Here is a 20,300-nt window from a genome sequence, read left to right on the forward strand (position 1 = left end):
GTAGGTTCTTTAGTTGGGTTAGGTTTCCAACTGAAGGTGGAACTTGACCTACTAAACTATTATCGAGAAGGGTAAGTTTTGTGAGACAAAAAAGGCTTGCTATTGAAGAAGGAATCTCTCCATAGAGATTGCAATTTATAAGGGTTAGGTTAAAAAGATGTACTCACTTCCCAAGTTCTTAAAATAAATCTCGATATCAACGAAATCTATACCCAAATGTCGAGAACTAGGAAATTGTGTTGTCCACAACTGAAAATAACCATGCCTTTCTGCCTTTTTTTACTGCAACACCGAGAGAAAACAGCATCGTAAGAGTTCAAATAAAAGGAATAAAAGCGTTCTGAGGATGATAGAATTTACATCTATCTAGATTCTAGACCATGTAAAGGACGTGAAACAAGTCGTCTAATATGAGTTAGAGAGACTGGTTCTCATTAGAGAGACATGGGATGTTTTCTGAATGTTCAACTTTCTACAAGTGGGGTTGCGGGTGAGAGACAAGTCTTACAAAGGAAAAGTCTTGAGTAGCAATCTCAATCTCACAAAAGATGCCATATCATAAATAAATAAGCCAACAGAACAAAGAGAAAGAGAAGTTTGACAATAGACTCGACGACCAAATTTCGGTCAAGATTCAACGACTTGCACAACAAGGTTTTGCCAGCTTAAAAAGACCCAACGACAATCATTGTCTTAAGTAAATCATATTATATAATATAAAAGTACGATTTTATCTCGACAGAATAGTCGGCACATTAGACTCTTAAACCCAGACCCAGACCCAAAAACTAAAAATTAGATAAAAGGTTTATATAAAAGTCAAAAGGAGAACCACAAAGGCGGGTAGATATAAAAAGCAGTTTCCTTTTGATATTCGTCATCATCATATCACCATCCCCCACTTTACTTTACAAACCCACCTGCATCTTCATCGTCTCTGATGCTTCCAGGAATCTCCTTCTTCATCTTTGGCTGAAGTAAACAAAAAACAAAAAAAACAAAAAAACAAAACAATCTCCTCGTGTTATTAACTTATGATTTCACTTTCTATAAAGAAAATCTCTACTACAACCAACTTGCCTGGTTTTGAAGAGCTGTAATGGTGGACCTAAGTAGATCATCTCCTACAATCACCCTGAGTTTCTTCACAAACTCGGCTCTAGTCATTTTCTTTTCCTGCAAAACATATTTTTTTAATTTCAGCTCTCCTGCAATTCTCAATATATTTATATTAGCAAACTCTCTTTTAAATCAGTTTCTACCCTCAGTTGTTGGTAGTCAGCATTGATGAGGGACATATCTTTCTCTGCAATCTTATGTGAGATTGCTGCAAACAGTGTAGGAAAAGGCATCCATGGAGATTTGGGTCTTGTAGTGCTCGAACCGACACTGTTTGCGCTCCCTGAACCTCCTCCTTGTCCCTGTTATTTAACGCACACAACAACCAAAGTTATAGTTGTTTTAATTCCTTTCATAAGATCATAACAAAGGGGAACACTAAAGAACCAAAACTCACGTTTGACTCTAACTGTGGAGGATGATGATCCTTGGGTCCTTCCAAAGTGACCCCCGAGTTATCATGCTTAGCAGCAACCAAATTACCTGCAGAAACCAGTGTATGTCATCGGTTTCTTTTACTGAACAAAACACAATGTGATGGATCGAAATACCCAATTTTAGCCGTGAGTATCTCCACCCGACCCCCGGATGATGAAATCAGAGACTTGTCTCTTGAAACCAAAATGTGTTAATAACACCGGAGGTCGTTAGGTTTTTATCACACACATGGATCCTTTTTTCAAAATTTATCAACTGAGACCTGAGCTTCAGCCAGATCTCTAAGCTGTCTCCCTTTCAATGCGTCATCAGTTTGATTTAATTTGTGAAAAACTACACGTGAGGAATGAAAAAGGAAACAAACTAATCACCTTCAGCATTGGAGGGAACAGACAGCTTGAACCTAACGACAAATTCCGGGAATATATGAGTGTTCATATTGATGTTCCAGACAATGTAATTCTTCGGATTCTCCACATCATCGACTCCGTTGTCATACTCTTCTCCACCAGAAAAAAACTGAGCTTTATCACCACGAAGAAGCTCCATGTTCCCCATTATAACACGGCATAATACCATGTACCGTACTCCGTTTTCGTCAATATCACAGTACCTAGCACTGAAAACAAGTTTCAGCAAAGTAGATAGGAGATTAACTAAGATGAGGGAATATCAGTGACAGAGCAAGGGAAAACCTGAAATAAGGGCAGTCTGCAGCAGTCAAATGAATCCCAACACCGTAGATAGACTTTCTAATAAACGCACCACCAACTCCAAGTCCCTGAACCATAACCGCAGATAAAACTTCCCTCTTTGCAGGAAGCCATGCGTATCTAACGTTTGCATCCCCTCGATGTTTCTTAGTAATCTCAACCTGCTTCTGGAAAAGCGCTAGACGAGCTTCAGCAATCTCACTGGAAAAACGGCCCACGTCCAGCACCGCTACGTGCCCTAGAGAAGCAGTACCTATAGCAAACATTTTCATAACCGAATCTTTATCAAGTCCTTGAGATCCAGCAGGCTTGAGACCAGATACTGCCATAGCATCGGTCTCATCCCATTTCGAAACAGCAGCTTCAAGCTTGCGGCTGGAGCTATCCTCTGCTGGAACATTGTCCATATTGTCACCGGATTCATCACTGCACTCCTCCAAATTCAACCTAGGTGACTCCGCACCGTTAACATCAATCTCAAGGCGTAACTTGATCTCATGCGGAGCATATTGTTTCGAATCTTCCACACAGTTATGATGGCAGCAATCGTTCCTCTCATCACTCTCGTAAATTTCAGGGAAAAAACATTTTCCTCCAACGTCAATCCATGCAAGCGGGGTTTTTGCCCCAGTTTCCAAGTCTAGCCTATGCATGTGCAAGAAGTCGAAAAGAAAATGATGACCACACGACTCAAACTCAATTGCTGCCCTCTTTTCAGCTAATTCATTTCGTATGGCACAGATAACATGATCAGGCAAATCATTCCATTCACCCTTCTCGTAGATCATAACACGCTTTGCGATTCCCGTCTTCTTAAAGTAAGAGTAGTATCTGACCAGTGACTTCCCAGAGCGATTCTCGTAAGCACTAAGCTTGTTTTCACCTTCCAATTTTCTCCTTTTGTCAGGAGTTTGGCACTGAGCGTTCGGTGGGGGCACATGTTGCAGCTTTGCACACGATGCTCCATTAACATATGCAGCATAGCTTGCTGCGCGCTTCCTCTTCTTCCCGAATCCATCTTCACACCTACTATCCAACACCTTGACGATCTTGGTTTCCATTTCTAGATATTAACAACGCTAAACCTATAACCTCGAAAGAAAAAGTCAACTGTAAACTCCCTAGCTGTCCTAAAGATAGTGTCTCGCCGAAAGCATTACAGAACACTGCACAAAAGAAATGGAAATGGTTTAGATATTAAGCAAACAATCAAAAACATGCAACTCATTCACTAACTCAGCAAAAACCATGAGCTTTAAAACTCACCTAACAGTAAGAATTAGAGCCTGATAGATAGATACATGTGTGTTCATCTTCTTTGTGATAGAAATAAACACAATCAGAGAAGAAATGCCACCGTCTTATTCGATTTTTACAGGCGCCGGCAAAACAGTTCCTGCAATTCAAGCCATCAAATTTTAGCTTTCAAGTTTCTACAAACTTTGAGATCATTGGCTTCAGAGAATCCATCAAATCGAAACAAGTCAATCGCAGGTTCTCATAAATTTTTTTCCGTCAATAATTTAACCCCAAAAAAAAAAAAACAAATCAGAGACTGAAAACGCAGATCGTAGACAAAACTCACACAAATAATCCATCAATTAAACCCAATCAACTCAAAACGTCTCGGAATCATACGAATCTAAGCCGATCTACCCCGAATTTTTTTTTAAAAAAAAAATCATACACCACCTCACGAAAATCCAGGAGTAAAATAGGAATCAGTATGCGAAGAAATTATACAAAAGAAAACAAAAATAAACCTGATGAAGTTTCCAGATCGATCGCTGAGGCAAGGGTTTTCAACGAAAGCAAAAGCTAAATCAGAAGGGGAGATAAGACGATTAGTAGGTATATATGCTTATAGAGAAGAAAACCCTAAGCCGGCGATGACGAAGAAGAAACAGTTTCGAAGGAGACGACTCATTATATAAGTATCTTCGACGATAATTGATTGAAGAAGAAAAAAAAAAAAAAGCTTAAGTCGGCGGTTCCTGAGTTTTCCTCTTCTCCTGACCAAAAATTTGCTTGGACGAAAAGCAAATCATTCGAGTTATGATAAAACGACACGGCGTTCACTAATTAAGAGTCAAAGTCGAAATCTGATTGGATGATGATATTTTGGTGAGGCGGTCAATACACGGAGAGATAGATATGGTCGAATTAAAAAAACGGAATAATATTATCATGAGGAGAATAATTTAATATTAATGTAACGAGGGGACAAAATTATAAAATTATTATAAGTGTTTATAGACGGAGACGGACCATGATAAGATGTGAATTGATGTGTAAAAGGGGCCAATTTGGAATGGAAGATAACTATGGAATTAAAAAAATCATTTTTTCTTGCCTAGAGATCTACATAGTATCCACTGTGTTTCTAATGAATATAAAGTTTTATAGTGTGGTCTAGCAAATAGAATTTTTTAGTAGTTAGAAATTTTTGTTTGCATTTTTTTCTAAAATAGTACCCAATTCATTGTTTATATTAGCCTGTGGGCAAGTGGTTTAAATTGGGCTAGTTGATTCCAAAAACGAATAAATGTTATAATATATACTATTATTTGCGAAGTCAAGAATTATACGTGTCGTCTATAGAGCAATTTGTTTATCTGTCATATTATAATTTATATATGTGTCATTTTTCTTAATTCTAATAAGATGATCATTAATCATTTATGTCAATATAGGTGATATGATTTTTTCATCGATTACGGGCTATCAAATTGGTTAATAGGACTGCGGTTTACGGTTTAATTATCGGCCATAACCACCAAAACTATTAAATGGGCCACCAAACCGAAAATGTTAAATGAGCCACCAACAAAAATACTTTAAACCCTAAAGCATCTATCCTACACTATATATATTATTCTACATATGTTTTTTACGTACTACACTCATCGTTCTTTAAGGTCTACTTTCTCTTCTTAATTTTGTTTAGCAGCATCTTTTATATCTTTCTTATTCATAGCTTCTTTTTTTAAATTAAATTGCGTTTCTTTGTATAGATAGCTACACTATATGTATTGTTGTTATTATTATTGTCTACTATTTTCTTATGTTCGATATTTCTATAGATAGCTTCATTCTTTTTTCCGAAAACATAAATTAACCTCACCTTCTTTATTTTTTCTTAAACCTAGATTTCATCCTGCAAAATATAGCTGATCGGCTCAATCTTTTAGAATCATACCTTCCAATGGATCTAACAGGTGATCTATGCTACTACTTCTATCTTGGATTATGAATATTTCTCAAGAAGTTTATACGAAGGAAACTAGATGATGATCCAACACTTCGATGTTGTTCCTGAAACTGGTTGTTGTCGACCTACGAATCATATGTCCAAATTGATTTTTGAGAACAAACACAATTGTTTCCAATATTTTCAACCCTTGTGGACGTGATTTTTTCAAATTCATTGAATTTGAAGACATTATCAATCGAAAGTATTCGGATGATTATTTAGTGGGTAAGTTTTTCAATTGTTCTATTTTTAAAATAGAAGTACGGTATACCATGTTATGATATAAATGCACGAACTTAAAAGGTATTGCTTATTGTTTCATGTTTCTTGCAGAATTAATTGGGGAACTTAGATGTTGGGAAATTAGAAATACCCAAAGGATTTACAAAGACCACAGCTTCACGAAAGAACCATAACTATGGCTTCAAGATACTGAAATTTCGTTTGAAGAATACAAGGTGCAATTTGAAAATGCAAGAGTAGTAATACGGGAACTAGAACAGAACACAACACATGAATTTTCTCTTCAAGAATATTTCACTAGTAAATCTGTTTGTAACTTACAAGTATACAGAACCCGATTTAGAGCAACCTCAAGACACACCTTGATTTGCTACACTAGCCTCACATGTTCTTGAATCGATACGTGATTCAAGAACCTCTCACCCAGATCCCTTAGCACACTAACTCACTAAAACTCTCACAGAATTTCGCTCACCCTTTGCTAAGAATTCTCTCAGTTGTGTTAAAAACCCTACAAGGTTTTCACACGCCTATTTATACAAGATAGGACTTGCGGCCAACCCTAGCCCAGACTCTCCTTGCGATTTCTCCAAATCTCCATGAGAATCTTCACATTCCTTATCTTCTCCTAAGATAGAAGAAACTTGATATTTTCTTCAAATATCCTCCAAGATACTCCAAGCTTCCTATCCACGTCAGCTTCTCGTCTCTTGAAGTGTCCAACACGTCCTGCAGCTCCAGCTCAGCTTCCAGCTCACCTCCACCTCTGTAGATTGCTTTGCAAGTCTTCCCGTGTCAGCTCCAGAGCTAGTCAGACTGCTACACGTGCTGCTCCAGCTTTGTTTGCATCTTCACAATTACTATGACTGATTATCGATTTCCTTTACACAAATTTGATATCTCTAATGACTCCTATTGACAAAACAGAAACTCCTAAATAGGGGCGTGTGTTTGAATTGTGAGTTATTTGGTGATATGGCTTCCAAGTTTTACAATGAATGGAGAAATTGTTGTGGTGAAGTTGTAGTCTGCATTTTTCGATGGGCAATAATTGTTTTCTTTCAAGGTACTAAACATCATCGACTATATTATTTTCATATCCCAAATCTTTTTCAACTAATATTCATCTGCAATTATAGGAAAGGCTACTATTTCATATGTCGGACCAATGCGTGTTCACATAAATCCTCTCGTAACAGAAGTGGATGATTTCGTTACTATGTTAGTCATATTCTAATAACGACTTTTACAATATATAGGCTGTCTACAATTGTCCGTCTTTAAACTTTTACCTATTTTTTAGGTTACCAAGAAAACAATATCGGCCACTAACAAGGAGTACTTCCTGATGTCATTGAACAAAGTTATTATTCAGAGGCTAACTTTTATTAGGACTATCTATAAATTTTCTTACAAAGTGTGTTATGCAACAATATTCATATTCGTAGTGTGTTCTTTAATATTCATATTGCGTATGAGCTTGAAAGACTCCATTTCTTTGAGACCATGATTGGTTCTTAGTTATTCCACTAAGATTTTCCGAATCTCTGTTTTTTCTTGTGTTTTGTTAGGTTTCCTTGTTTTCCATCAAAACAATAATGTTTGCTTGGATTGGTTCACAAGTTTCTTACTAACTTCCAATCCTCGGTTTTTTGTTCTTTCTTGAATTCATATTCATGCTTTGCTCTTCTATAACGAAACTTAATTAGCCAAATAATTTAATTTAAACAAAAGTATAAACTGTGATTTAGAGCTTACATTAAAATATACATTCTTCGAAGACATTACTTTTGAATTGGTCATGATTCAAGGAAGAAGACTCGGGCTCATATGTCATTTATGTGTTTGAGCCAAAAAGTAATTAAGAGATTCTTAGTGAGTGAGAGAGTTTCAATGTTTGGAGTTGTCAGACTCATGTGTTCGTTGTAGATTTGTTCTAAAACACGCTTGTAGTTATCCCTTTGCTTCTACTTTGTAACTGAACTCTATGGTGAAGGCGAGATTGAAGAAACTGGTTGTGGCTATATGCGGCTAAATTAGCCATGAAAAATCACAAAACCAAATTAGTTACGAAGCAATAGTTAGGAATTGTTTTGTCGCTTCCGTGGCTAAACAACTATATACCTAAGCTAAGAATTGTAAGCCATAGCCATGAAAAAAAAATTGGTTCTAAATAACTTTTTTCTAATAGAGAGCTCGTGTAAACTTGTAAGTTCATTCGTAGAAGAGAAATCGTAAGGAATTAATTGTTTGAGACTTTTTTTTCTTTACCAAATTAGTCTCATGATGAAACTATTGAATTGAACGTGGGAGAACTCTGTGGAATGTTCGGAATTTAGGTTCGGAAGATTGTTTTGGTTAGGGAATATGCTACATGTGCGTGTATCTTAAACAAAATATTAACTATAAAGGTAATTAAAAATTAGAGTTTAAGTTCTGTTAAAATTCCCACATTGGTAAGATGGGGTCAAAACTAAATCTTCACAATGCTATATATACCCCTTAGTAATCATTGACTAAGACACACAATTCCATTCTCTCTTATAAAGATAGTTTCTATATTTTTTCTCCTTTTTTATACCCAAAAAAGTGAGATTCAATCTAAAGTTTTTAAAAAATTCTGGGAATATAAATTATACCTTTTCCGAATGAATTGTCCGAGAATACTATGTCTCCAGGATTATATGATAGGTTATGTGAGAGAATCATACAATTACATGGTTATAACGTGAAAAAGCCATTGATAATTCGTAATTCTGAGGTAGCGTTTTGCCATAAGCGGTAACGAACCCTTTCAGTAACCGATGATGTGATCTTTGCTCACGGAAACTGCCCTTGAGCATCAGCAACGAATCTTTGTTAGTCTCGGCTTAGAACGGAATGATTGTGAATATTAGGGTTTTCTATAAAAATTTTGCGGCCAAAAATAATAACTTACATTATATGGTGGGTTCTATTTTTAACTAATTAATGAAGTATACATATAAAGGATATATATGTAGATTATTAAAATATTTATTATTGTAGTATATTGAAGTATAGATTATAGATTATGAGTTTTAGATTATTGAACTAAAGATTATGAGTATATATAATTCATTGAAGTATGAATTTCTATTGGGTGAATTAAAACAATGTCTTTGATTATTGCAGTTACATCTATATATATATATATGGATACCCATATTGTCGGAATACAAGGTTAATATATTTAACGCTTTATACATATATACGATCTTACACATGAGCTTCATAACGTCATCAATTAAACTTCGTAATCATTTTTCTAGGTGAGGAACATACATAACTAGCCAAACATGTTATTCAAGCTAGCCACATATCTGGAGAATATACTGGTCAACAGGTCTTGATCCACGAATGTTTGTTTTCCCCACCGAGACAAGATTTCCTTTTAGAATAAGGCGTAGACAATTTCCGGTAGCTATCGCCTATGCAATGACTATCAATAAAAGTCAAGGATAGACTTTGCAAAAGGTTGGCTTGTATTTATCAAAACCGGTATTTTTCCATGGACAAATTTATGTAGTTATATCATATGTTACTTCAAGAGCTGATTTAAAAAGTCTGATAACAGATACAATGGGTAAGCCACAAACCAAAACTTTGGACGTTGTATACAAAACAGTCTTTCAGAATGTGGGAAACAATAGTTTTTTTTTAAGTTTAGTATTTTACTATTTAAATGGTTGATTTAATCGTTTATTAAATGATAATTTGGTTTACTTATGCTTCCAAATTGATATTTTTTTTATTAAATGACACTTTGGTTTATTTAATCATTTATTAAATGACACTTTAGTTTAATCGTTTACCTATTATTGATTGGCTTCATTGTCGAGAAATAATAATTTTATTAAATATAAAAGAAATAGAATACAAAACAATAATGGTGTTTACACATAACGAATTAATGAGTTTTAATAATATATGGATTTATCAAACTAACAAAAATTATGGATTTAATACGATACATGTTATAAATATGAATACTCTACAAAAATTAAAAAGTTTACATAATACATAAGCATTTTAACATTATCAAAAAAATAAATACTCAGCTTCGTGGCCCTTGCAAATCCGCGATCTTCACTTAGTTTTTTAATCAATTCCAATACAAATACATGTTTCAAACGATATTTGGATGTAAACATATAATAAGTTTTACAAACGATATACAACAAAAAATTTGACAAAAGGGGAGAGGAAAAGAAGAAGGAAGCTATTTAGTATGTAAAGGCTCTCATTTTGGCAGCTGCTTCTTTGATCTGTTCAATAGTGAAAATGCCAAAGAAGTCATCATCTTTCACAGCATTAATCACAGCAAGTGCAAGATCATCGACGTTAACCGGTGGAGCCAAGAGGAGATCAGACGCAGGGAGAGACCTCAATGGTCTAATGAATCTCTCTGCAGCACCATATATCTTGTCTAGTGGCTCACCGACCAGATCAAGCGGGATTTCGAACCCGTTCACTTTTCGTTTCCCGTATATGAAACCAGGTCTCAGCACAGCTCCTACAAGAACAACAACAACGAAATGAAGATCATTGAAAACCAAACTAAACCAAAACTAAACCGAAATCAAGAAAGTGGCTGGGAGCTATCTTTTACCGGAGTTGGGATATTTGGAAAGAAGTTCTGCCTCTGCATTACGTTTACCAGTGAAATAACCGGTGGAGAGAACAAATGGTGGAAGATTGTAATCATGAACTGAAATCAAGACGAACTTAGGAATACCTACGCACACAAAAAAAAAGATTCAAAATGAAAAAAAAAACCTTTTTAGCTAACTAAAAGTGTTATTAGCTACAAAGATACTTAACCGAAATCCTTGGCAGCATTCACAGCGATGACGTTAGCTTCACCGTTGATTCTTTTCATCTGTTCTTCATTTCCAAAACCACCAATGGTTGAAACTACGGAAGTAGCACCGAGAAGCACTTCATCCCAGTTCAAATAGAAAACATCACCTACAAGCAAAAAAAAAAAAAAAACAAAAACATATTAAACCACACACTTGGTTATGTTTATGTGAATCTATGATACACAACAAGAAAACAGAGGTGCTTTACCAGTAACCCATGTAACTTGATCCAACCATGAATCTTGGAAGTTAGGACGACCGGATCTAAAAGAATCAATCAAGAAAATTTGTCAAAAACCAATCGAAAAAGGAGAGATTAATTGGTCAAGATTTTTGATGTAAAGCAATGTGTTTTATATACTTTGTATATACCTGCTGACACTTACAACTTCAATTCCGTTGGTGATTGCTGCTTTGCAAATAGCTGAGCCAACGAAACCGTTTCCTCCAAGAACAACCACCTAACTAAGAGCAAAAAAACGCCTTTTAATTACGACAAGATATCGTATCAAACACGCGAGTAAAGACTCGCTCTTTCGAGTTTATACCCTTTCGGATTTGATATCTGCCACAATGTCAATTGGAGCTTCAGCATAACTGCACTTAACACAAGACTTGAACAATCTGTAAAAACAAAACACACACAAAAAGAAGCTTCATTTCGCATTGTTACAGTCTTAAGAGCTCTCTAGTGTGAAATTTGATAAACAAGCTATCAATTTTTCATCTTTTGACTTCAAGGATTCAGAGACTCTGTGAATTGATTACCGAATACTACAAAAGATCTTAACTTTCAAAACCCCAATGCACATATTTTAATCTCCATGAAATTCAATGAAAAAAAAAAGCATAGTTTATAAGAGAGGGAGAGAGAGAGTGTGACCGGGGAGATGAAGAGCGAGGACGAAATGAAGCGCCGGAAGAAACAGGTCGATGAGGTGAAATGGCCGGAAAACTGAGAAACGACATTCTCCGGTTTCTAGTTACAGTAATTACTGTAGATATTTGAATTTAACAACTGAAATTTTAGGAGAGAAACTAGTGTCTGAAAATCGCCGGAGAAGACGGCAAAGCGAGAAAATTGTGGTTACTTAGTACCGACTTGTCGGAATTCAAGCGAGACACAAAAATAATTTTTTATTTATTTATTTTGGCTAATACTTAAATTTTATTTTAATTGGTTTAAATCCATTCTATGAAAACGTCGCCGTTGGGGAATAAGGCCCAAACCAGATTTACATCGGCCCGCTAGATGAAACGAGCCGTAGATAGAAGTTCGTAAAGAGGGAGTGATGTTAGTCTTCAAGACTCGCGAAGACGAAGACGAAGACAGTAGAAGAAAGAGGGAAAAGGGATTTGTGATTGCTTAATCTTCGAAAATGGTGAAATCGACAAGTAAGGATGCTCAGGATCTATTTCGCTCTCTTCGTTCCGCTTATTCGGCTACTCCGACTAATCTGAAGGTTCGCCATTGTTAATTTCTCTCAACCTTCCTTCGTTTTTTTTTTTGTGTGTGGATCAATGGTCTCTCTCAACATTGAATGTCTTTATGGAACTTAAATTTGCAGATCATCGACTTGTATGTCGTTTTCGCCGTCTTCACTGCTCTGATTCAGGTACTCTAAATCTATTTGAATTATGGTTTCTAGATCTGCGATTCTGGAGTTGTTTTTGCACGAAGCTTTAGATTTCTTATGGATCTGTTGTACTATTTCAGGTTTTTATTAACTGAATTTAATGGTTTTTCCTGATCTCGAACCCTTATATCGGATATTGTAAAATAGGTATTGATTTAGATCAAAAATCTGCTTATGAAAAACTATAACTTCAAATCGCAATGTAGTTTTATAGAGTTGTTCTGCAAATGGGTTTGTTCTGTTACGCATCAGTCTTTTGTTTTGCTTTAACTTCATTGAAATGATAAATTTTTCTGTGTTTTAATGGATTCATGATCAAAATTTCCACTCTAATTATCTGAGGAAATGAAGTATCCCTTGTTCTTTGTGTCTTGACGTACTTCACTAGCTCAAAGTTCATGGATAAGTAAATTGAGTTCTCTGTTGCTCATGAGTAACTTTTAAATTCTTTTCATTGGTTCACTAGCAAGTGAATGGCAAAAGACCAAGCACCTAGCTACTGAGTGTTAATATCTAAAGCTTTCTCTTGGTTTTTGACTGAACAGGTTGCTTATATGGCTTTGGTGGGATCATTTCCATTTAACTCATTCCTATCTGGAGTTCTCTCTTGTATCGGAACAGCAGTTCTTGCTGGTAAGTTTAGCGTATATCTTACAACAGGCAAATACTTATACCTTGAGAATGTGTAAAACTATAAATCTTCTTTATTTTGTGTTTTGTAGTGTGCCTCCGGATTCAAGTGAACAAAGAAAACAAGGAATTCAAGGTAACACTATACCATTTTAGAACAAATTAGATGAAACTCTCAGTTTTCTTTAACATGCAAATTAGATGAAAATTTCAGTTTTTGTCATCACAACGCCAATGTTTCAACTCCCTCCTCTTATTCATGTACACTCAAGCATTTCCTTGTAAACCATCTTGACACTGAAATCATAGTGAATAGGCATTCTTGTTAGTATAGTGCATGACTACTGTAAGTAACCTTGTTGGGAAATGTGGCTATGTTTCATAACAGAGTTTTAAGTCAGTTGTTTGCTGTGTGATGGCTGTTTATAAGGAAACTAGGCAGAAACTGTTTAGGTATTCTGGATTTTTCTATGGTTTAGTCGGGTCTGTGGGAGAGTTTTAGAGATTCTCGCACAATAATCTCTTGGTTCTAAGCACATCAATTTCGAAGAAATATGCAAGGTTCTTATCACTTAACCACCTTAGACATCAGTTTTCTGAGAAATTTATCATTGATCGCATTTAAGGGTTATCACTCAGCCTAAACACAATCAATATTGTCACGTTATCATAAGATTCGTGCAATGTATAGTATCCAAAGTTATCGACCTCTTGCTTCGAAAACTGCAGGATTTGGCACCGGAGCGAGCATTTGCTGATTTTGTCCTCTGCAACTTGGTCCTCCACTTGGTGATCATCAACTTCCTTGGATAGGTTTCCTTCTCCTATTACAGGTTGTTTTCATGTTTTCAGATACTGGAGTTTTTAGGTGTCACTTGGAATCAAAACTGTAGTTTGAGATATTTTATGTTATTGTCAAAGAATCAAACTTTTAGTATCTCAATAACATTTTCATGCAGTCATGGGACCCTTGGTTCGCTATGCCTATATTCTGACCACTTGTAAGCTTACACGTGTTTATAATCTCAATCTTCAAGTTGGTGTGTGAGTTCTGTGCCGTTCAGGTCACACAAACAAACTCACTACATCTTTCATAAGAAACAAAAAAGCGAATCTAATAATTGAACCTTATCTATTATGTGTAAAAACATCAGGAGGGAATATGAAAATATGAAACACCATAGATCTGGACTACAGTTGACTATGACCAAAAAAAAAATTACAGTTGACTTTGACCCATAGCTTAGTGTTAGTCAACTATGAATTTAAATTTGTTTCATGACTTCTATTTAAATAACATTACGTGTACACATAAATATGACCTCTTCAAACGAATTCCATTTAATTTTCAGAACAAAAAAGCAACAAATGACGCAACTAAGGGGAAAGGATGTTAGAAAGTTTTCTTTTGGTCTCAACAGTTTCCATAATTTATTAATTTATAATAGCTACGTAACTTTTGTTGTTGTTGATGTCACATGAAATTTAGATATCAATAAATCATGTACATTTTTTACAAAAAAAAATAAAATAAATAAATCATGTACATACAAATATGGCCTCTTCAAACCAAGAAGAAGGCAAATACAAGTACGGAAGCAACTAATAAGGGAAACAATATTAAGATATGAGGTTTTTAATTTTGGTCTTCTTGAATATCCACATTTTAGTAATTTAGAATTGTACATACTACATTACTGACGCAACTTCTACTAAAGGAGAGGGAAAAAACAGATATATGAGGTTTTATAATTTGGTGAAAACCCAAAAAAAAAAAATTATATAAAAACGTGGATAAAAAAAAAAGTTGGAGAAGGAAGAGACTCCTGGGATAAATAAAAAGTGAGGAAGCGATCTCCTTCACACACACATACACACACGCTCTGCTTCGTCCAATCACCAAACACGCATTAATGACTCTCATGCCCCTCACATTTTCCTCCTCCGCCGCAACCGTTGCCGTTGCTGCTGCAACCGTAACTTCCTCCGCTAGGGTTCCGGTTAATCCACTCGTTTCCCCGACTGTTCGCGGCTTCGTTTCCTTCAGATTAACCGCCAAGAAGCTGCCTCTTCGTTCTCGCGGCAGCGGTGGCGGCGGCGGACGCTCATCGTCGTTGAGTGTGAGAGCGATGTCTGAGCTTGTTCAGGATAAGGAATCCGTCGTCGCGGCGAGCACTTCTTTCAATGATGCCGAAGAGACGAGTAATACGACGCCGAGTGAGCTCAACCATTCCCGTACTTTCTTGGATGCGCGAAGTGAAGAAGGTTAGTAGTCTTCTTCTTCTTCTCCGAGGAATTCGAATTTGACTTCCTTACGGTTAGAGAAATTCGGTGACGGGAATCCGAAACTTATGGAGGTTGTACATTATGGTGATTATGTTCGATTCCTTGATTGTTTCATAATCTTCATAATCTAATCGTAGTTCGCAATATGGTGATTGTTCGATTACGGAAGTATAAGCGAAATTGAAATTCTACGTTCTTTCTTGTTTGACTGGATAAGGTTATTGAATTGAGCTCTTCTTTCACAATTTGTTAATCAGTTTCTTTTCACGGTTCTTTGTTTCTTGCATCTTTGCTTCTGATCTTGCTCCATTACTGTTATAATGGCTCCACGCGTTAAATGAATATGTTTTCGCTATCGAGGATGCAAACCAAGGATTTCTTTATCATTAGCCAAAGAGCTTGTTCGGATTCTGTAGTTCACATTGACTTGAAAATGTGGGAGTTACACATTGACTTGAAAATGTGTAACAATGCCTTTATGTCCATTTTCAGATCTAATATCTGGTATCAGGAAGGAAAAAGAAGCTGGAAGGTTGCCTGCAAATGTAGCATCAGGGATGGAAGAATTATATTGGAACTACAAAAATGCAGTAATTGAAATGCTTTTATCACTCATTAGTTTGTACGATTGGTGCTATGCTTTGCCATTTATTTGCTCAGTGAACTTTTCATTTCAATAACTGTTACCTTCTCACTGATGATTTTAGGTATTAAGTAGTGGAGCTTCCAGGGCAGATGAGACTGTTATATCAAACATGTCTGTTGCTTTTGATCGCATGCTTCTTGGTGTGGAGGTACTTCTTTTCCATCAATCTCTTGGAATCCATCAAGAAATCATCTGAATTCTCTGTTACTTGAGCTTCCTTTGCTGTGGATTTTTCAGGATCCTTATACTTTTAATCCATATCATAAAGCAATCAGAGAACCATTTGACTACTATCAATTTGTCCATACATACATCCGCCCCCTAATTGATTTCAAGTAAGCTGGAATCTTGACTCATAGACTTATATGATCTGTTTTTGAAATGCAATTAGAATTTTTTATCCTTTCTAATTCGTTTGATTCGGTGTCAATGGATCCTTAATTTATTTATTTATGCAGAAATTCTTACGTTGGAAATGCTTCTATTTTCACTGAGCTGGAAGACAAGATTCGGCAGGTCCTCTCCCCTCTCTCTTGTGCTCTTAGTTAACTGACGTGAAGCCTTTTTAATGTATTTTGCTTCCATCAATGTTTGAGTTCCTTTCCATTTAGGATTTAACGTTTTACTGGTTGATTTCAGGGACACAATATCGTGTTAATATCAAATCACCAAAGTGAAGCTGATCCAGCTGTCATTTCACTGTTACTTGAAGCACAATGTCCTTACATAGGAGAGAACATTGTGAGTCTACGAGCCTTATTCTGAGTTCTTCTATTTGCAATTGTCTCTATACTTATCCCTTTTCTTTGGCTGCAGAAATGTGTGGCTGGTGATCGAGTCATTACTGATCCTCTTTGTAAGCCGTTTAGTATGGGAAGGTATCATAACCCTTGTTTCGATAATGGTATGCCACCTGATGAGCTGAAGTGTAATTTAAGCAACCTTGTATGACTCTTGGGGGTTTCTCCTGCTTTCAGGAATCTCATATGTGTTTACTCGAAAAAGCACATGAACGATGATCCGGAGCTTGTTGATATGAAAAGAAAAGCAAACACACGAAGCTTGAAGGAGATGGCTACACTGCTAAGGTTACTGGAACTAAATAACGAATTTTCTTATTAGATCTCAGAGAAGTAGAGGGAAAAAAGAAAAGTGTTAATGTTAGTCTGCTAATAGCATGAACCTCACTGCAGGTCTGGCTCCCAACTTATATGGATTGCACCAAGTGGTGGAAGGGACCGCCCGAATCCTTCTACAGGAGAATGGTTTCCTGTAAGTTATTGATTGGACTATAATAATCTTATCTGTGTCTGGTAAGATTTGCAAATATATATACTGATCTAAAAAGTTCAGGCACCCTTTGATTCTTCTTCGGTGGACAACATGAGAAGATTGGTTGAACATTCTGGTGCTCCTGGACATATCTATCCAATGTCTTTGCTTTGCTATGACATCATGCCGCCTCCACCACAAGTATTGCTTGCTCCCTCTCACTCTCTCTTCTCCGTTCTGAGCTTCTTCTGGTTTGAGTCCCTCTCACTCTCATCACTTTTTATTGTTCATCTCCAGGTTGAGAAAGAAATTGGAGAGAAGAGATTAGTTGGGTATCACGGTACTGGACTATCAATAGCTCCTGAAATCAGCTTCGCAGATGTCACATCAGACTGCAACAACCCTAACGAGGTCTGTCTATTAACTCAATTTTCTTTCGTTTCAAAGATCCATTGTCTTTCTCATGGTTATATAAAAAAATTTACTGTGTATGGCAGGCGAAAGAAGCATACAGCCAAGCTCTGTACAACTCGGTCAACGAACAATACAAGACTCTGAACTCTGCGATCCATCATAGAAGAGGATTAGAAGCATCAACTTCAACGGTCTCCTTGTCACAACCCTGGAATTAATCTCTCATTTTAAGGTAACACTTCAAAAAACCATTATATCTTTCGTCTCAAAAAATTTGTAACTTTTAATATAAGAAGGGAAAAAAAGAAATTGTTCATGTATATGCAGGATACACAATCAATGGAAATACTCGAAATGAAGATATATTCTTACACGTTGTCGTAGGGAGTTTTTTTCCGTTATTTTGAAAACCAAAAAAAAAAAAGAGAGAAAAAATCCAAAGCCTCCCTGAAAGAAAGAAAGAAAGAAACAGGTACGTTGGTTTTCTAACGTAGGAACAAAAGTTGGTTTGTGTACATATGAATAGTGAGAGACATAATACTCTCTTGCTAGGCTCTCTTTTTTAGATCACATATGCTTTCATATGTAATATTCTTTCTTCTTTTTTTGCTTCCTACTATATAGAGCTCGAATAATTCACAATACTCATTGCTTATATGATTTTATTCGAATTCAATATTTCCATCGACATCTTCTGGGCGTTGTCAGTTTTTCGAAATTGTGGGTTTTGCTCAGAATAAGTGACAAAGAAACAAAATAAGAAAACTTGTTTTATTGCATTCTAGTGAAAGTCTTAAAAAAATGATTCCATCTTTTTAGGTCAATATTCTCCATTAACTCAAATGAAACAATTTAGTTGTGATCTAAACTTTAAGACCGCGTAAAGAGTGTGTGTGTGTACTGTATCTGTTACTTGGCAAGTTGACAGAGTGGAGTGTCGGGTTTGTTTGGATCTTATGTCACAAATACTCTCAAAGCTTCTGCCTCTGTATATCACGTGTCTCTTCTCTGTTTTCTTCTTCCACTATCACCTCTCACTTTCTGATTTTCAGAAATAAATACTCAAGCTCAAAAAAGCAAAATCATTGAGGTATATAAGATAAATATTATTCTATTACCAAATTTGGTTTTCTCTATTCATTTCAGTAATTACGGATTAGAATAAAATGGAAAGCGACAACACCACTCAAACTATCATCTGTTTTTAGACATTTAGTCAACAATTTAACACTTTCCTTACTATTAATTACTGATCAAAATCAATTAAGTTTGGTTGTATAACTCTCTCATCATTGTAATCATTCCCATTTTTTTCCTTTTTTTCAAGTTGATGTGATGTACACTATTTTTTTTTAGATTTGTTTGAAAATAATGTAAATGTAGCATCAAATGAATCGTGTGTTATTTAACCAAAAAAAACAAAAAGAATCGTGTGATCAATGAATAATACCAACTATCAAATCTGTCTCTTCTTTTTCCTTATATTTCTGCATATAGATGCCAAAGTCTATGATTCGTAATTGTACCTTATTCTTCTTTCTCGTTCTACTTTTATTTAAACTCTAGCACGGATTAGTCTTTCTCTAATCAAAGATGGAGAGCACACCATCGCTACCAAGACTGTTAAAAACATGATGGACACCACAAATTGTATCTTCTAAGTAATACAGAAATATAAATTATGCGATTTTACGGATGAATTGACCATTTTATGATAAGTGAACAGAACAAAAAATCTCATTCAATTAGAACTTATGTTAAACTTTTCCTTTAGAACTATTTCTAGTTTTCTACTGTTTCGGTCCACTATTGTACACATATCAATTCTCCGGATCAATAATCTTGTGACTGCAATTTGCAAGTGAAAAGTTACTGTGGTTTTCACTTTTCACAGCTCGATATCCACAAATAGTTATCACGAGTACAATCACCTCTTTCGTGACAACCTAAAGACACAAAAGTGATTTTGTTCTTTTTCCTTTAGGTTTTTTTTTCTAAGGGAAAACTGGGGTTTTTTATTCTTGTAAAATGCACAACTTCACTAGATGACAAAAATAAAACTTTTATTTGCCTTGTAGAATTTGACCGATTTCACAAAAAGTGATAATTTATCTTGGTAAAAAAGTTTGTTAAAGGTTAAAAAAAAGTTATGTATTACGTTTGAAAGCTAGATCAAACTTGTTTGGCAACAAACCAATCTTGAGTATTTTTGGATGGACTAATTGAATTTAACTTGAAGGTTTTTATTTAACGTTTCTTATGTGTACTTAAAATACTTAACGTTGTTTTATACTCACGTCTTTTACGATAAACCATAATTACAAATGGCATATAGAAATTTTGGGTGCACGAGTCCCAGCGAAGGGCATGCACCCCTATTAGTTGTATATTAAATTTTTGTACACTTTTTTATTAGTTGCTTGATTTAATGCGATTTTTCATCGCACGTGCCTCTCGAATCGTTTCACATTCTCAAACCTTGTTTACATTTTTTATAGGTCTTTTGTCAGTTTTTAATTTGGGAGTATTTATTTACTCGTTTATCGATCGGTATTTAGTCTGTTTTTATTTGTGTTATTCGCAATTTTTTCTTGAATACATAAATGTATCGATGTTGGAATCCTCGTTGTAACGAGAAGAGTAACGTTTAAGCCTTCCCAGACTTACGATTTTATTATTCAATAATCAATACAAGTATACGTACTTGGTTCTTTGGTTCTTCTTAGCAAGCTTAATTAGTTACACACGAAATACTCGGTAAAAATA

At 35.6% G+C, this 20,300-nt stretch overlaps 4 protein-coding genes across 4 annotated transcripts; 2 read left to right on the forward strand and 2 right to left on the reverse strand.

Annotated features, from left to right (window-relative positions):
* Positions 1 to 539: 539 nt before the first annotated feature.
* LOC18991843 (inactive poly [ADP-ribose] polymerase RCD1) lies at positions 540 to 4,291 on the reverse strand. The gene is made up of 8 exons (XM_006415173.2): positions 4,034 to 4,291; positions 3,537 to 3,666; positions 2,253 to 3,436; positions 1,929 to 2,176; positions 1,517 to 1,602; positions 1,263 to 1,421; positions 1,081 to 1,176; positions 540 to 972 (listed from the first exon to the last, which is right to left on the reverse strand). Exons 3-8 carry the CDS (start codon positions 3,329 to 3,331, stop codon positions 904 to 906), a joined length of 1,737 nt encoding a protein of 578 aa, XP_006415236.1. The 5' UTR covers positions 3,332 to 3,436; positions 3,537 to 3,666; positions 4,034 to 4,291; the 3' UTR covers positions 540 to 903.
* Positions 4,292 to 9,915: 5,624 nt separating this feature from the next.
* On the reverse strand, positions 9,916 to 11,783 carry LOC18991844 (uncharacterized protein At1g32220, chloroplastic). Its single transcript, XM_006415174.2, has 7 exons — positions 11,533 to 11,783; positions 11,198 to 11,273; positions 11,022 to 11,110; positions 10,858 to 10,913; positions 10,609 to 10,755; positions 10,397 to 10,522; positions 9,916 to 10,300 (listed from the first exon to the last, which is right to left on the reverse strand). The coding sequence occupies exons 1-7, from the start codon at positions 11,616 to 11,618 to the stop codon at positions 10,011 to 10,013; spliced, it is 870 nt and encodes a 289-aa protein (XP_006415237.1). The 5' UTR covers positions 11,619 to 11,783; the 3' UTR covers positions 9,916 to 10,010.
* A 134-nt stretch (positions 11,784 to 11,917) lies between these two features.
* LOC18991845 (dolichyl-diphosphooligosaccharide--protein glycosyltransferase subunit DAD1) lies at positions 11,918 to 13,964 on the forward strand. The gene is made up of 5 exons (XM_006415175.2): positions 11,918 to 12,112; positions 12,218 to 12,265; positions 12,832 to 12,919; positions 13,009 to 13,052; positions 13,646 to 13,964. Exons 1-5 carry the CDS (start codon positions 12,029 to 12,031, stop codon positions 13,727 to 13,729), a joined length of 348 nt encoding a protein of 115 aa, XP_006415238.1. The 5' UTR covers positions 11,918 to 12,028; the 3' UTR covers positions 13,730 to 13,964.
* Positions 13,965 to 14,759: 795 nt separating this feature from the next.
* Positions 14,760 to 18,222, forward strand: LOC18991846 (glycerol-3-phosphate acyltransferase, chloroplastic). The gene is made up of 13 exons (XM_006415176.2): positions 14,760 to 15,181; positions 15,695 to 15,792; positions 15,910 to 15,996; positions 16,086 to 16,183; positions 16,307 to 16,364; positions 16,488 to 16,589; positions 16,665 to 16,726; positions 16,826 to 16,936; positions 17,042 to 17,120; positions 17,202 to 17,321; positions 17,418 to 17,531; positions 17,618 to 17,766; positions 17,862 to 18,222. Exons 1-12 carry the CDS (start codon positions 14,830 to 14,832, stop codon positions 17,750 to 17,752), a joined length of 1,416 nt encoding a protein of 471 aa, XP_006415239.1. The 5' UTR covers positions 14,760 to 14,829; the 3' UTR covers positions 17,753 to 17,766; positions 17,862 to 18,222.
* The last annotated feature ends 2,078 nt before the right edge of the window (positions 18,223 to 20,300 follow it).

The sequence above is a fragment of the Eutrema salsugineum genome, unplaced genomic scaffold (genome assembly GCF_000478725.1).
Source record: "Eutrema salsugineum unplaced genomic scaffold, Eutsalg1_0 scaffold_5, whole genome shotgun sequence".
In the NCBI taxonomy this organism is placed as follows: domain Eukaryota; kingdom Viridiplantae; phylum Streptophyta; class Magnoliopsida; order Brassicales; family Brassicaceae; genus Eutrema; species Eutrema salsugineum.